General features: G+C 47.0%; 1 protein-coding gene across 1 annotated transcript; it reads right to left on the minus strand.

The window, feature by feature from the left end:
- Nucleotides 1-4,568: 4,568 nt before the first annotated feature.
- On the minus strand, nt 4,569-5,025 carry LOC126941266 (10 kDa heat shock protein, mitochondrial-like). Its single transcript, XM_050767614.1, has one exon. The coding sequence runs from the start codon at nt 4,995-4,997 to the stop codon at nt 4,689-4,691; it is 309 nt and encodes a 102-aa protein (XP_050623571.1). The 5' UTR covers nt 4,998-5,025; the 3' UTR covers nt 4,569-4,688.
- Nucleotides 5,026-14,722: the final 9,697 nt, after the last annotated feature.

The following is a 14,722-nucleotide window of genomic DNA, read 5'->3' on the forward strand; positions in this document are numbered from 1 at the left end:
TGCATCAGCTTTTGATTAAGAAGAGGACACCGTGGTCCCAGCCTCGACCTCTCCTCTCCCTGGCCCCAGCCCATGGATTCTCACGACCCTGGCAGACGGCTCCTGGAGGCTCCTCCAGCCACATTCCTGCTGCCTCCCTGTCAGGCCCTGCTACTCTTATTACATCATCTCCAGATCCTAAGCCTCCCTCCCCCATGCTGGATCAGTTTACCTCTGGATTCCCAGTTTGGCCATTGCCACGAGGTTCTTCCTTCCTCCCTCCCTCACGCCACGGCCCCTTGACCTCCCTCCATTCTGACTTCGGTAATCACCAACTCTGAGAGACCGCATTCAAACGTCATTTATTCAATGTGCATTAAATGCCCATTGTGTGTGTGCCAAGTACAGTCCCCACATTTGGGGTGCACCAGGCAAAAGGAGAGCCCCGGGCTCATCATCACAGGTTTCTGATGGCCACTTCTCGAGTTGGCTCTCAGGTGGAATTGCCAGCCTTCGTGACAGGGGTTCCCGGGGTTCCTGCACATCCATGCTTCCAACTCCAGGAAGACCCACCTCAGCTGGACAAGCGCCTCGTTCCGTACCTGTGGACTCCACAGTCCCACTGAGACGCCAGTTATCCCCAGTTCTCTCCAGAATGAGGCAGAGTTCAGGGAAACCACAGGAGTCAAGTTGACCCCGGTCTTTCTGCACCCCTCTCCACCCACAACCCTCTCTCGATTGCATTTTTAATCTCCTCCTATGAATCCCTTTTTTTAGTCCCACAACACAAGCTCACCTCTCCATGCCTTAATAGACAACCCAACCAAGAAACAATAGAAAAGAGCCCTCTGTTTTCGCTTCCCACCATCACATTGAAAGGAATAGTTCCCACTCTTCTTGCCTCCTACTGACTCTCAGATCCGTATAATCTGACATCCAGCTGAAACCTTCTGCCGTTATACATAATTGCTTTTTCAAAGATTATAGGACCAAATGACCCAAGTTTATCTTAAATTTGGGTTTAGTATTCAATCACCGAGTCACTCTGTCCGCCCTCACAACTCCTGTCCATACCAAGGACCTTCATCTGAACTGTCACCACTTTGGTAGAGGTCATGAGAGGAGATGCCTGGGGCTGGATGTCCTAACCCGGGAGGAAATGCCAAGTACCTCCGACGGGGCAGAGGCAGAGGTGGGTTTAAATCCAAGTATAAAACCAGATTTTTAGCATCTAGGACCCCAAACCACACAAGTCCAGGTCTACTGTTATCCATTGTTGCATAACGCTCACCCAACCTTTACAGCTTAGACAACAATCAACACAGGTTATCTCACACAGTTTCTGTGGGCTGGGATTCAGGAGCACCTCAGTGGGGTGGTGCTGGCTCAGGGTCTCCCAGGAGACCACAGGCATGGTGTGGGTCAGGCTGAGGGACTGAGGGTGACTTCCAGGCCGGCTCCGCCTCACCTGGGATCTCAAAGGGCTGCCCCTTTGCCCTCAGGACACAGTGCTATCTTACTCGAGAATGGGAGATCAGACGACCCCAGGCGGAAGCTGCAATGTCCTTAATACCATCATTCTGCATTACCTGTGGTAACACAGGTCCTCTCTGTTAGGTGTGAAATGGGGCTACACAGGTGTGAACGCTGGTGTGAAGCTCATTGGGTGCCATTTGGAGGCCACAGCAGGGTTAAATGGGACTCTGGAAGGGAGAGGGAACATGGCTTTAGAAGAACCTGTTAATGGTTTCCAAACATGTTATTTTTTTTCTTCTTCTTCTTCTTCTTATTTAAACTTTCAAAAATTTTTTTCTTTTTTAGATGGAGTCTCGCTCTGTCGCCCAGGCTGTAGTGCAATGGCACGATCTCAGCTCACTGCAAGTTCCACCTCCCAGGTTCAAGCGGATTCTTCTGCCTCAGCCTCCTGTATAGCTAGGATTACAGGCATGCACCACCACACTGGGCTAATTTTTGTATTTTTAGTAGAGATGGGGTTTCACCATGTTGGCCAGGTTGGTCTTGAACTCCTGACCTCAGGTGATCCACCCTCAGCCTCCCAAAGTGCTGGGATTACAGGGGTGAGCCACTGCGCCAGGCCTATTTTTCTTACTGTTTTTTTTTTTTTTAAAGCAGGATTCTTTGATCAAAAACCTTGTTATCAGAATCACAGTTTATATCCAAATGAAAATACAGCCATCCTAGCTCAAGCCATGATGGGCTGAGGCTCCCCTCCCCACGCCCTGCCTTCTCCATCACCCCCAATCAAGTGGTCTTGGAGACGTCTTCACAGGAGGAAGACTTTAGCCCGCAGGGTAGGAGGAAACGGCGCCTGCTTGACCGCTGGGACCCTGCCCATTAGGAACAGTTTTTGGAAAGCCATTTGGCAATATTTGTCAAGATCTAAAACACACATGTCCTTTGGCCCATCAGTTTTACTTCCAGGAATTCATGCAACACAGATGCTTGCATCAGGTTACAGAGATGCCAGCACAAGCATGTTCAGTCCAGAGTCTAATGACAAAATTTTGGAAACATTTAAGTGTCCATTGATAAAGGACTGCTGAAGTGAGTGAGAGGACTGCCAGACAAGGGGATACTAGGCACTTCTTTAACAAAGGCACTTGAATTGACATGGAAATGTTTATCTCCCCATAAACAAAGCGAGCTGCAAAACACCACTTAGAGTTTTTTGTTTTTTTTTTTTTTTTTTTTTGAGACGGAGTCTTGCTCTGTCACCCAGGCTGGAGTGCAGTGGCCGGATCTCAGCTCACTGCAAGCTCCGCCTCCCGGGTTTACGCCATTCTCCTGCCTCAGCCTCCCGAGTAGCTGGGACTACAGGCGCCCGCCACCTCGCCCGGCTAGTTTTTTTGTATTTTTTAGTAGAGACGGGGTTTCACCGTGTTAGCCGGGATCGTCTCTCGATCTCCTGGCCTCGTGATCCGCCCGTCTCGGCCTCCCAAAGTGCTGGGATTACAGGCTTGAGCCACCGCGCCTGGCCTCACCACTTAAAGTTTCATCCTGTTTTTGCCAAAAAGAAAAAAAGATACTCACAGATATACTTGGGTCCTAGAAGGTTTCTGCACAGTGGTAACGTGGTTTCCCTTTGGAAAGCAGGAAGGTGTAGTTGGTGAAGGAATCAAGAGGTTTTAATTTTTAAATTTACATCACTCAATATTTTTAAACTGCTTTCAACCATTTTGTGATGAATCACTTTTTTTGTGTTGAGATACAATTCACATACCATAACATTCACCACTTTAAAGTTTACAATGCAGCAGTTCTTAGTATCATCACGACACTGTGCACCGGTCACCACCGCTCTTGGGACTGCAGCAGCACAGGTGCCCTTGCTCTAAGCCCTCTCGCCCCAGCAGCCTCGGGCCCTCCCCCTGTTCCAGTGCTCTTCCCATCTGCCTTCCACCTTTCCTAACTCCCTGCCCCTCTGCATGCGCTTCCTCCTACCTCTTAGCGCCTCATGGCTGACAGATGCCTTGGTCCCTCTGCAGGGGTCCCTCCCCCTCTAGAAACTGAGCCCCAAGCACTTGTTTGCTTCCTGCAATCTCTCTGGCATCTGGAACAGCATCTTGTTGCAGAGACTGCTGTGAAGATCAGCATCTGTTGACTTGGTGAACTGGATGGCCCTTTGCCCTGAACACCCATTCCACATTTCCAAGTGCCTGCCAGATGTTTCTTTCTGTATGATTGGCCAGCACCCTTAATCAGCATGTTCACAAAACAAACACACACAACAAACCCTCACCGTATCCCACTCACGTTTTCAGGGCCCAGCCCCAGGTGGAGGAGGGAGCGGAAGGTCTCCTGCGATTGCCTTCCCCATCCATCCTACACCACGCGCATGGACATGCTTGCATCCTTAATTCCAGGCTTCCAGAGACTGGCCTGATGTACCACCAAACAAACCCAGAGAGAGACAAGGGACACTGCCATGTGTGGACCTGACGCATGCAGGGAGATCGCACGCTGCTGGCAAATCCCACAAAACACGTAATTAAATCGCTAAACCTGTGAGGCTCAACAGTCTTAAATGGGTCTGACTCACGCTGGTGCCCGTTTGCAGCATCATAGCAGAAAATGTACTTGAGGAAACAGAGGAAAAAAGACTGAGAACAAAATAAAATGTCAGTGAAATGAAATGTCAGATGTGCCTTTCCTTATTCATCTTCCAACCAGAAAGACCCCAGCAGGGCCAACTGATCACTCATATGTTTTTAGGGTTTTTTTTTTTTTTTTTTTTTTTTTTTTTGGTACAAATTCAAGGCTAGAAATTCCTTTGGACAAACTCATTTCTAAAAGGCAGAGAGTTTCCCTTTGGTTTTTATGCAATCAGAAGAGAAGCCAGAGTATATAATGAAGTGTTTAAATAATATCAACTTAATTTTGAACTGTTTTGGTCCATTTACTTTTTTATCTTTACACTTGGAGAAAATCTGAAAATTCAGGCTTCTACTGTGGCAGGAAGGGATCCCGAGACCACCTAAGGGTGGGCTGCTGGCTTCTCAAACCCCCTTTTTAAGATTGCTCCTGCCTCTTGCTGCAAATTTAGAAGGTACTTTTTTCTTTTTTTTGTCATTAGTTATTATCAGTTTATTATAAAAGAGAAATATGCAAATTATTGACATGATGAAAGATTTCAGAACTTCAGTGGAATGGGCAGCTTCATGTTGATGCCATTTCAATAGTGACTTATTTCAGTCTACGTACTCTCCAAGAATGTCACCATCTCTAAATAGGAAAGAATCCTTGTCATCTAGAACTACTTTGGTGCCTCCGTATTCTGGGAGAAGAGCTTTATCTCCAACTTTCACGCTAACTGGTTGAATCTCTCCACCCTTTCCTTTAGAACCCGATCCAACAGCGACTACTGTTGCTTGCAATGCTTTTCCTTGAGATTTTTCTGGAAGCATAATGCCTCCTTTGGTTACAGTTTCAGCTGCACTCCTTTCAACCAATACTTGGTCAAAGAGTGGAAGAAATTTTCTAAACGCTTGTCCTGCCATGACTCCCTCCACCTCAGACTCGTACTCTGCTCTCGTGTAGCGCTGCAAGGAGACACCCCAGAAGGTACTTTTTCCTATAATCTAAAGGTACGTAGCCTGTCTCTGCATCTATGTATATGAATGTGTAGGTGGGTAAGGGACGATGGCTGTCTTCAAATTCCTTACATTTTTCTCTAAAGCAAAAGGAAGCAAAGAAAACAAGGAGTTCAGACGCCTATAAAAATGGAGGCGTTGGGCCGGGCGCGGTGGCTCACACCTGTAATCCCAGCACTTTGGGAGGCCGAGACGGGCGTATCACAAGGTCAGGAGATCGAGACCATCCTGGCTAACACGGTGAAACTCCATCTCTACTAAAAATACAACAAAATTAGCCGGGCGTGGTGGCGGGCGCCTGTAGTCCCAGCTACTCAGGAAGCTGAGGCAGGAGAATGGTGTGAACCGGGGAGGCGGAGCTTGCAGTGAGCAGAGATAGCGCCACTGCACTCCAGCCTGGGCAACAGAGCGAGACTCTGTCTCAAAAAAAAAAAGAAAGAAAAGAAAAAGAAAAAAATGGAGGCGTCATAATTGCTACTGAGTCTGGAGGGGAGGGACTATAAGATCTGCCAGGCTGGCTCTGCAGCCAGAAGCAGCCCAAGGCAGCGCGCTTTCTCCCTGGGCAGGTGTGCAGGGCTCTCCTTTGCTCAACAGTGACACCCATGTCTGTCTTCTCCATAGATGTCCACAGCCCAGCCATAATTTTCCTGCTCATGCCCTCTTCCAGCACCTTCACTTCTGTTTATGGGAGAACAATAGCCTTTCAAAGCCTTGTCTGCGGGCCTCATGCCCGGTATTTGAATGTACCTGAAGGGCCCGCAGCAGAGGGATGCGAGTACACAGCCCTGGGCTTTTCTCTGCCAGCCCCCTCTGACCTCCTCCTCGGCATGGCCACTTTTGGGTCCCCCTGATTTCTTCCGTGTCACCTCCCCTGTTCCAGTGTCCCCTGTCCTTCCTGTCGGTTGGGCACGCACTGCCGTTCTCGTTCTCTAGCATCAGGTGGTGCGGTCACAGCCTCTTGACGGCCCAGCCTCCTGAGGACCCATCCCTTGCTCGCCAGCCCCTGCCACAAGCCAAGCACAGGAGTCCGTTTTACAGATGAGAAACTGAGGCCCGGCAAGGTGCTCACCCCAACCTCAGCACCAGTGTTCATTTACAGATGAGGAACAGTGAGGCACTTACCCTGGCCCAGCTAAACAATTGCCAAGATGCGAACTCAGATCTACCTCGGGTTTAGCGCGCTCTTCCTTTGGCCTCTGCCATCTGTTTGGCTCCACGCTTTCTGTAATAACAACAGTTACAAGTTAGCGAGCCAGTGTTGCGTGCAGGCGCTGTCCTCACAACTTTGCTAGTACGGGAGAGGCGGGGCTTGCACGAGACCGCCTGGCCCAGGGCTCAAGTCCTAACCCTTGTGCTCTACCTCCCTCCACTGTGACAAACGTCTCATTTAGAAACTGCAGGCTCAGCCGGGTGCGGTGGCTCACGCCTGTAATCCTAGCACTTTGGGAGGCCAAGGAGGGTGGACTGCCTGAGGTCAGGAGTTCGAGACCAGCCTGGGCAACATGGTAAAACCCCGTCTGTAGTAAAATACAAAAAAAGAAATAATTAAAAAAAAAAATTAGACGATCATGGTGGTGGGTGCCTGTAGTCCCAGCCACTCGGGAGGCTGAGGCAGGAGAATTTCTTGAATCCGGGAGGCAGAAGTTGCAGTGAGCCAAGATCGGGCCACTGTACTCCAGCCTGGGAGACAGAGCAAGACTCCGTCTCCAAAAAAAAAAAAAGAAGAAAGAAACTCCAGGCTCAAAGCCTAGTGGACAGATTTGGATTTCTGTCCGGGCCGTGTCACTAAACGACCTCCTTCAGTCTTAGCTTCGGCACCGGCAGACCGGGACAGGTCTGCTCACCTGAAGAGCCGTTTCACAGCTGCACCTAGTGCAAGTCCCGGCAGTCAGCGGGCGCTGGATGGATGCTAGCGCTTCTGCCGTGGGCTCCAATACCCAGTCTGTGTGTGTGTGCCCATCTTAGTGTCCCCTGCCTCCATTCCTTTCCTCAGAGTTGATTGCAATGTTTTACAAGTTTGGTAGGAGCAAGGCAGGGAGAGAGGCGTTTCTGCTTCAATGTCTCCTCTAAAACTTAATCCCCAGTGTGGCAGCACTGAGAGGTGGGGCCTCTAAGAGGGCTCCACCCTCATGAATGGATGAATCCACTCATGGACTAATGGGTTCATGGATTAATGGGTTATCATGGGAGGGGAACAGGTGGCTTTAGAAGAGGAGGAAGAGGCTTGAGCTAGCACGTTGCTATGTTAACATGCTCAGCCCCCTCTCCATGTGGAGCCCGGCATTGCCTTGGGGTTCCGTAGTGAGTCCCCAGTAGCAAGAAGGCTCTCACCAGATGCCACACCTCCAGCTTGGACTTCTCAGAGGCCTCCATAACTGGAAGAAATAAATTCCCTTTCTTATAAATTATCCGGTTCAGGCGTTTTGTTACAAGCAATTGAAAATAGACTAAGGCAGCTGGAAAGAGGGAATATGGGTCCAGGGAGCAGACGAGTATCAGCAGGATAGAGAGAGGCCTCCCCGTGCCCTGGCCAGGTAAATACCATTGTCAGTTTCCCGGCTCTCTCACAATTCCCCTTCAATGCCATCTGACCCATCTCCTTCCACCTTTCCTCAGTGCACTGCAGGCAACACCTTCTCCCGCCCCATCGCACCCTGGCCACCCCGCCTCCTCTGTGCTCTGGAATGGACATGTGTTCCGTGGGGCTTCAGGGGAAGGAAACATCACCATCATCTACGTTCACTCAGTCATGAGCTTTTGGGCAGGGCTCAGTGGCACTCTCTGCCTCTCTGTGTAACTCGGCGGCACATTTTAACCTGAGGCCCCAACCCCTTTCTCCATTGGACCTGTGTGTAAGTATGAAAGAATATGCTTGTCTTGAGAACCTGCCTCGCTGGAGAAAGGATTCCCTCCCGTGACGTCCAACTCAGAGAGCCGTGTGCAGGCATCTGCAGGGTAGAGGGGACTCAGTGGCACCCCAGAAAGTGAACCAACCACACAGTCTCCCTCTGCCTTCCAGTGCCCCCACTTCACCCAGACTGAATATCGCTGAGTGTATACTCTGGTCTGAATACACCAATCGCAAAAGTCCTCTCTTCCCAGATGGAGGAATTCCAATTTGAACCCCTGCCCTTGTCTGGGGAACCAGCATGATCGGAATGCAAGGATGCCATTCCTGGCCCTCTGGGCAGCAGACCACACCCGCAGAGGGTGCCTGCTTGCCTTCAAGGCTTCAGTCATGCTGGCGTCGAGCGCCAGGTCCTTTGGAATAACCAGACTCCCAGGCTGCAGTCATGAGAATGCTGACGCCCATCACTCCAGGGAGTCCCCCACACAGGCACATCGCCCCCCCCACCGCAGGCACACACGCAGGCACACACACAACACTTTTCTTACATCATTTACTCTTTCCTCTGACTCACAGCATGTTTCCCTCGTGTGTAACTGAAACACCTCCCATTATGCACCCTGGGAACATGTAAGTCCTAAAGAGAGTTGCCTGAGTGTTTACATGGGAAAAATACGTATTTATTTATTAAAAATAATATTTGAAGCTGGAAATAACATGCCTTGACAGTTTAGAAGAAGAGATTTGAAAGACTTTTTTTTTTTTTTGCAGTTATTCACACAAACATCTTACTGTTACCATAGATACAGATCTATCCAAGGGCAGAGTCCTTCCCAGAGAAACCCACTCCGTCAGCCCCGGGCTCCGCTGCTGCTGTGAGGGCGGGTGGGGAGTGGGAAGTCTCAGGAGCTGCCTTCAGCAAATCCCCCCAGGTTCTCTGTTTTCCACAGGTGACAGCTGGGTGTCAGGGGACTTGCAAATGCAGGGCTAGCTTGGAGGAACTGGGCCAAACTTGAAACTGGAACCTGCCTGCCCGCCTGCTGCCACAGCCAGCGGAACAGAGCTTCTCCCCCGCATCCCCACCCCAGGCAGGGGACAAGTCCTCGTTTACCGGCCAAAATAAATAGGCTTCCAGTCCAGAGAAAAAAAGTGATTCTGGTTTTTAAGACTTGAAATCACACGCTATTGTGGCTGCAGCATCGTAGTGAGTCTTGTTGTTCTGTGTTCAATGCAGCATATTCTCTGTGAAAAAAAAATAACCTCACAACAAAACAGAAAGCACTGGGCAAGTAAGACCTGCCGGAATTAAATACAAGGGGCAAACTGAAGGCCCTTCAAACGATGTGACTGAGAGAAGAGAGAAGTATTCAGAAGAAATGGGGCAAATTCAGAACCGGTGGGTCCAAGTGAATTAGCTAATGTTCCCTTCCATGTGAACTTGAGCTTTAATTCTGGGTTTTGCTTTGAACTGTGGGCTTAATCACTTAGTTAAAAAACCCCAAGTTTCATGTTCCTTATAAACGTAACACCTTGATCACCCATTACAGCTCGCTGCTTCTTCTTTTATCTGCTTAATTAAGCCTATGTCTATTTACAGGACTTAAATTTGCCCTTTGAAGTGATGAAAAAGTTTTGGAAATGGATAGGGGTAATGGTTGCTCAACATCGTGGATGTAATTAATTGTAAGCTTAGAAATGTTAAAAAGCACATTTTATTATACATATATTTTACCACAATTGAAAAACAAATGTTCAACATAGCCCCCCAGAAATCTAAGAAAACCAAAATTTTGTTAGTTTAACTAAAGATAGAAACAGGAAAGGAAACAAAAATTGTAGTGTTAGTTATCATGTATTTTGCAAAATGCTTATGTTAGCATTTATTTATTTTTTATTTATTTATTTTTGAGATGGAATTTTGCTCTTGTTGCCCAGGCTGGAGTGCAATAAAGCTATCTTGGCTCACTGCAGCCTCCGCCTACCGGGTTCAAGTGATTCTCCTGCCTCAGCTCCCCAGTAGCTGGGATTACAAGCGCCCAGCACCACACTCAGCTAATTTTTGTATTTTTAGTAGAGACGGGGTTTCACCACGTTGGCCAGGATGGTCTCAAACTCCTGATCCCAGATGATCCTCCCACCTCGGCCTCCCAAAGTGCCAGAATTACAGGTGTGAGCCACTGCACCCAGCCTTATGTTAGCATTTAGCATGGTAAGATAAGCATTCGTGTGGAACCAATCCAAATGCCCATCAATCAACGAGTGGATAAAGAAACTGTGATCTATATCTATATCTATCTATCTATCTATCTATCTATCTATCTATCTATCTATCCATCTATCTATCTGATGGAATACTACGCAACCATAAAAGGGAACGAATTAATGGCATTCACCAGAGACCTGGATGAGACTGGAGACTATTATTCTAAGTGAAGTAACTCAGGAATGGAAAACTAAACATTGCATGTTCTCACTTATAAGTTGGAGCTAAACTATGTGGATACAAAGGCATAAGAATGACACAGTGGGCCGGGCGCGGTGGCTCAAGCCTGTAATCCTAGCACTTTGGGAGGCCGAGACGGGCGGATCACGAGGTCAGGAGATCGAGACCATCCTGGCGAACACGGTGAAACCCTGTCTCTACTAAAAAATACAAAAAACTAGCCGGGCGAGGTGGCGGGCGCCTGTAGTCCCAGCTACTTGGGAGGCTGAGGCAGGAGAATGGCATAAACCCGGGGGGCGGAGCTTGCAGTGAGCTGAGATCCTGCCACTGCACTCCAGCCCAGGCGACAAAGCCAGACTCCGTCTCAAAAAAAAAAAAAAGAATGACACAGTGGACTTTGGGAAGTCAGAGGAAAAGGATGGGAAGGGGGTGAGGGATAAAATACTACAAACAATCACATTACATAACTTACTCATGTAAATAAACACCACCTGTTCCCCAATTACCTATAGAAATAACAAATTTTTAAAATAATAATAAACTTACACTTTTTGAGGACAAAAAAAGAGATGACTTTTGTGTGTGTGTGTAGAACAATTCAAGAATAAAATGAATTCCTTTGCTTCAGGGGGAAAAAGAAAAACAGAAACAAGTTGTGCTTTGGGGGCCACGGTTGGCCACAGAAGGCAGCACCACCTGGTGGAACGCAGCCCCTCTGCCGCCTGGGAGGCCTGTCCTCAAGTGGTCCCAGGGCGGGGACACGGCAGGTTTCAAGCGTTTGGTCCTAGTCCCTGGGTGACAACCCCAGTTGCCTCCATCACCTGGGCAGCTCAGGCGGCCCTCTCTGAAGAATGCCGTCTGCATTACCCATGGTCGCCCTTGTAAAGGCCAGTTTTGTCTGAGCCAGGTCAATGTTCCTTGAAAGGATTTTAAAAGGGCAGACGTGGAAGGCGAGGATGTGGGGAGCAGAGACTTGAGAGTCTCCGACACCAGCAGAGGGTCTAGAGAAATCTGATCGGGATTCGTATACCCTAAACTTGTGTTTCTCCAAGATCTGGGTAGAATATCACAGATCCGTTTTCACTCTTTCCACCATCTCTCTTCCAAAAAAACAAAGAGTTTGTGAAATCCAGTTAGAAGTTTAAACTTACACAATTTAAATATTTAAATATTCTACATAGAAACCACAATATTCTAGGATAGACACTGGCAAAGTCTTGATTGCTGGTGAAGAAAGTCAGGATGGCCCATCACTGTCTGAACGGAGCAGAGGTGCTACTGATATCGACACTTGCCTTCACATCCTGGGCTGTGAGGCCCTTCACAGAGGCCCTTTCTACTTGTTTATGTCAATGATGCCCCTTCTGGGTGCAATTGTTATTTGCATATGTGGATTTGACGGAAAAGATCAAAATGTGGCCAATCATTCCTTCTGTTTGGTGCATGTGTGAGGGTTTTATTTATTTATTTATTTATTTATTTATTTATTAGTTTGAGACAGGGTCTCACTCTGTCACCCAGGCTGGAATATAGTGCTGCAATCATAGCTCACTGTAACCTCTAACTCCTGGCCTCAAGCGATCCTCACACCTCAGCCTCCCAAGTAGCTGGGACTACAGGTGTGTGCCACTATGCCTGTAGTCCTTTTGAAAATTTTTCTTCTTTTTTTTTTTTTTCCTTTTTTTTGAGACCAAGTTTTGCTCTTGTTGCCTAGGTTGGAGTGCAATGGCGCGATCTCGGCTCACTGCAACCTCTGCCTCCCGGGTTCAAGAAATTATTCTGCCTCAGCCTCCCGAGTAGCTAGGATTACAGGTGCCCACCACCACGCCCGGCTAATTTTGTATTTTTAGTAGAGACGGGGTTTCTTTATGTTGGTCAGGCTGGTCTCAAACTCCTGACCTCAGGTGATCCACCCACCTAGGCCTCCCAAAGTGCTGGGATTACAGGCGTGAGCCACCGCACCCAGCCTAAAATATTTTTTAAAATTAAAAAAAAAATTTTAATTAAAAAAACATATATATATATTTTTTTGCAACAGTGAGGCCTTACTATGTTGCCCAGGCTGGTCTTGAACTCCTGGGCTCAAGCAAACTTCCCACCTTGTACTCCCAAAGTGTGAGGATTACTGGCCTGAGCCACTGTGCCCAGCCTGTGTGAGGATTTTAAAGATAAACACCTAATTTGTTTGGAGGACACAATCCCCCCAGGTGGTGCTCCACACACTCACTTTGTGTAGCCACAGCCCCTGGTGAAATTGGCAGCCGATGGTTAAAGAGAATCAGCATTGCCTTGGCATGTGGCCCTTCAACACCAGTGCCAGCCATAGCCATTTGTCTTGGTATTGTGAATGCTGAGCGTTTTAGAGGACATAGTTAATCTTATGTTTTGTAGTTGTCAAAATAGGCCATCTTTTCCTCCTTGCAAGAGTCAGTAGTAGATACCTGGGTAACAATGTGAAAAAGATGGCTCCACCACAGGGCGGATGGGAAGGCCTTCAGCAATGTGCTTCCTCACACGGTGGTGGTTGAGGAAAACTCACTAAGGGCAAAGTTTTAAGAAAGTAAAAATCGCCCCAAAATTGCAATTAAAATATACTTTTGAGGTTAACCTCATATAAATTCCTGATTTGCAGGACAGGGGGAATGCAGATTTTAGACCTCCTTAAAATTACATATACAACTGAATATACCTTAACTCCTAGGATATACTTATAACAGTTTAATATATGAGAAAGTACTTTGAAGAAAATAGTGCTATGCATATAAGTAAAATTTTACTGTAAATAAATGAATTCTCATGTAGTACAGCTTTTCAAAATATTAATGGATCCAGGTTTAATATTTTTGCAAAAAGCAGTGTTTAAGACCTTATTTTTCCTTATTAAAGGATACATTCTTATATTGTCCACATGCAAAAAAAGAGGCATATACCTGACTTTAACATTAAGATTGGTACTCTGTGTAATCTACTTTGCACAAATTCCTCACCAAACTAAATTTATCCCAAGATGAGAAAACGAGCAAGTGGACCTGAGAGTGAGATGTCCTGGCATCAATATAATAATACAGCAGGTACTGGCCTACTGGGTGTTTCACAGGATGCTTGACCCTCCTAGTCTATAAAAGAGGGGTCAGGTCCTTCAAATCCTTCAAAATGCTAAGTTCAATTCTCAATGGACCAAAGGCAAACAGTTGGTGATTTTTACTAGGGTCAGTATGTCCATAGCTATACAGGTGTGTGTGTGTGTGTGTGTGTGTGTGTTGGTGGGGGAGGGTCTTGGTGTCTTAGTTTGCTTGCCTGCTATAACAAAATACTTTAGACTGGGTAATTTATGAACAATGGATATGTATTCCTCACAGTTCTGGGGAGGCTGGGGAGTCCACGATCAAGGGACCAGCACATTGGGTGTCTGGTGAGGGCCCGTTCCTCACAGATGGAGCCTTCCATGTGTCCTCACATGGCAGAAGGGACGAACGAGCTCCCTCAGGCCTCTTTCAGGGGGCTGCAATCTCATTAGCCAGGGCAGAGCCCTCATAAGCTAATCCCAAAGGCCCCACCTTGTAATACTATTGCGCTGGAGATCAGGTTTCAACATGTGATTTTTGAGAGGACACACACATTCAGGCCATGTAACTTGGATAAAGATCTTAGATTCATTACAGTTCGATACGCCTTTTCAGTTTTAATGGTTAGTGACATCATGGATGTAAGTAATAGGAAGCAGTTCAAGTAAAGCAGACAACAATTTTGTTTTTGTTTTACTTTTATGTTGTTGTTTGTTTAAAGCAGAGCATTGTTTAGATTTTCAGTAATAGATAAAAGGAGAAAACAAGCTGTCTAATTACAAACTCTTCTTAAGTTTTTTAGTCCCTTCAAGACAAGAATCTCCGAATCCTGAGATAGGTAATAATACTTCAAAAATGGTTAAAATAGGAATGGATGACAGGATGAATGGATGATTACAAGGATAATGAATAAACGGACGGAGAGGAGAATAGATGAATGGATGGATGGACGGATAGAATAGATGGATTGATAGACTAATAAATTGATGACTGATAGATAGAAGAATGGATGGATGGATAAATGAATGGATAGAAGGCAGGATGGATGGATGGATGGATGGATGGACTAGATTGATGGATGAATTAATAGAAGAATGGGTGGATGGATGGGTGGATGGATAGAAGGCGGGATGGATGGATGGATGGATAGACTAGACTGATGGATGGATTAATAGAATAATTGATGGATGGATGAATGTATAATAGAATAGGTGAATGGGTGGATGGATAGAACAATAGATGGATGATAGAGTAATAGATTGATGGATGATAAATA

The sequence above is a fragment of the Macaca thibetana genome, chromosome 18 (genome assembly GCF_024542745.1).
Source record: "Macaca thibetana thibetana isolate TM-01 chromosome 18, ASM2454274v1, whole genome shotgun sequence".
NCBI lineage: Eukaryota > Metazoa > Chordata > Mammalia > Primates > Cercopithecidae > Macaca > Macaca thibetana.

Bases quoted from the DNA above. Each gene is read 5' to 3' on its own strand.
- LOC126941266 (XM_050767614.1), bottom strand. From the start codon at position 4,997: ATGGCAGGACAAGCGTTTAGAAAATTTCTTCCACTCTTTGACCAAGTA.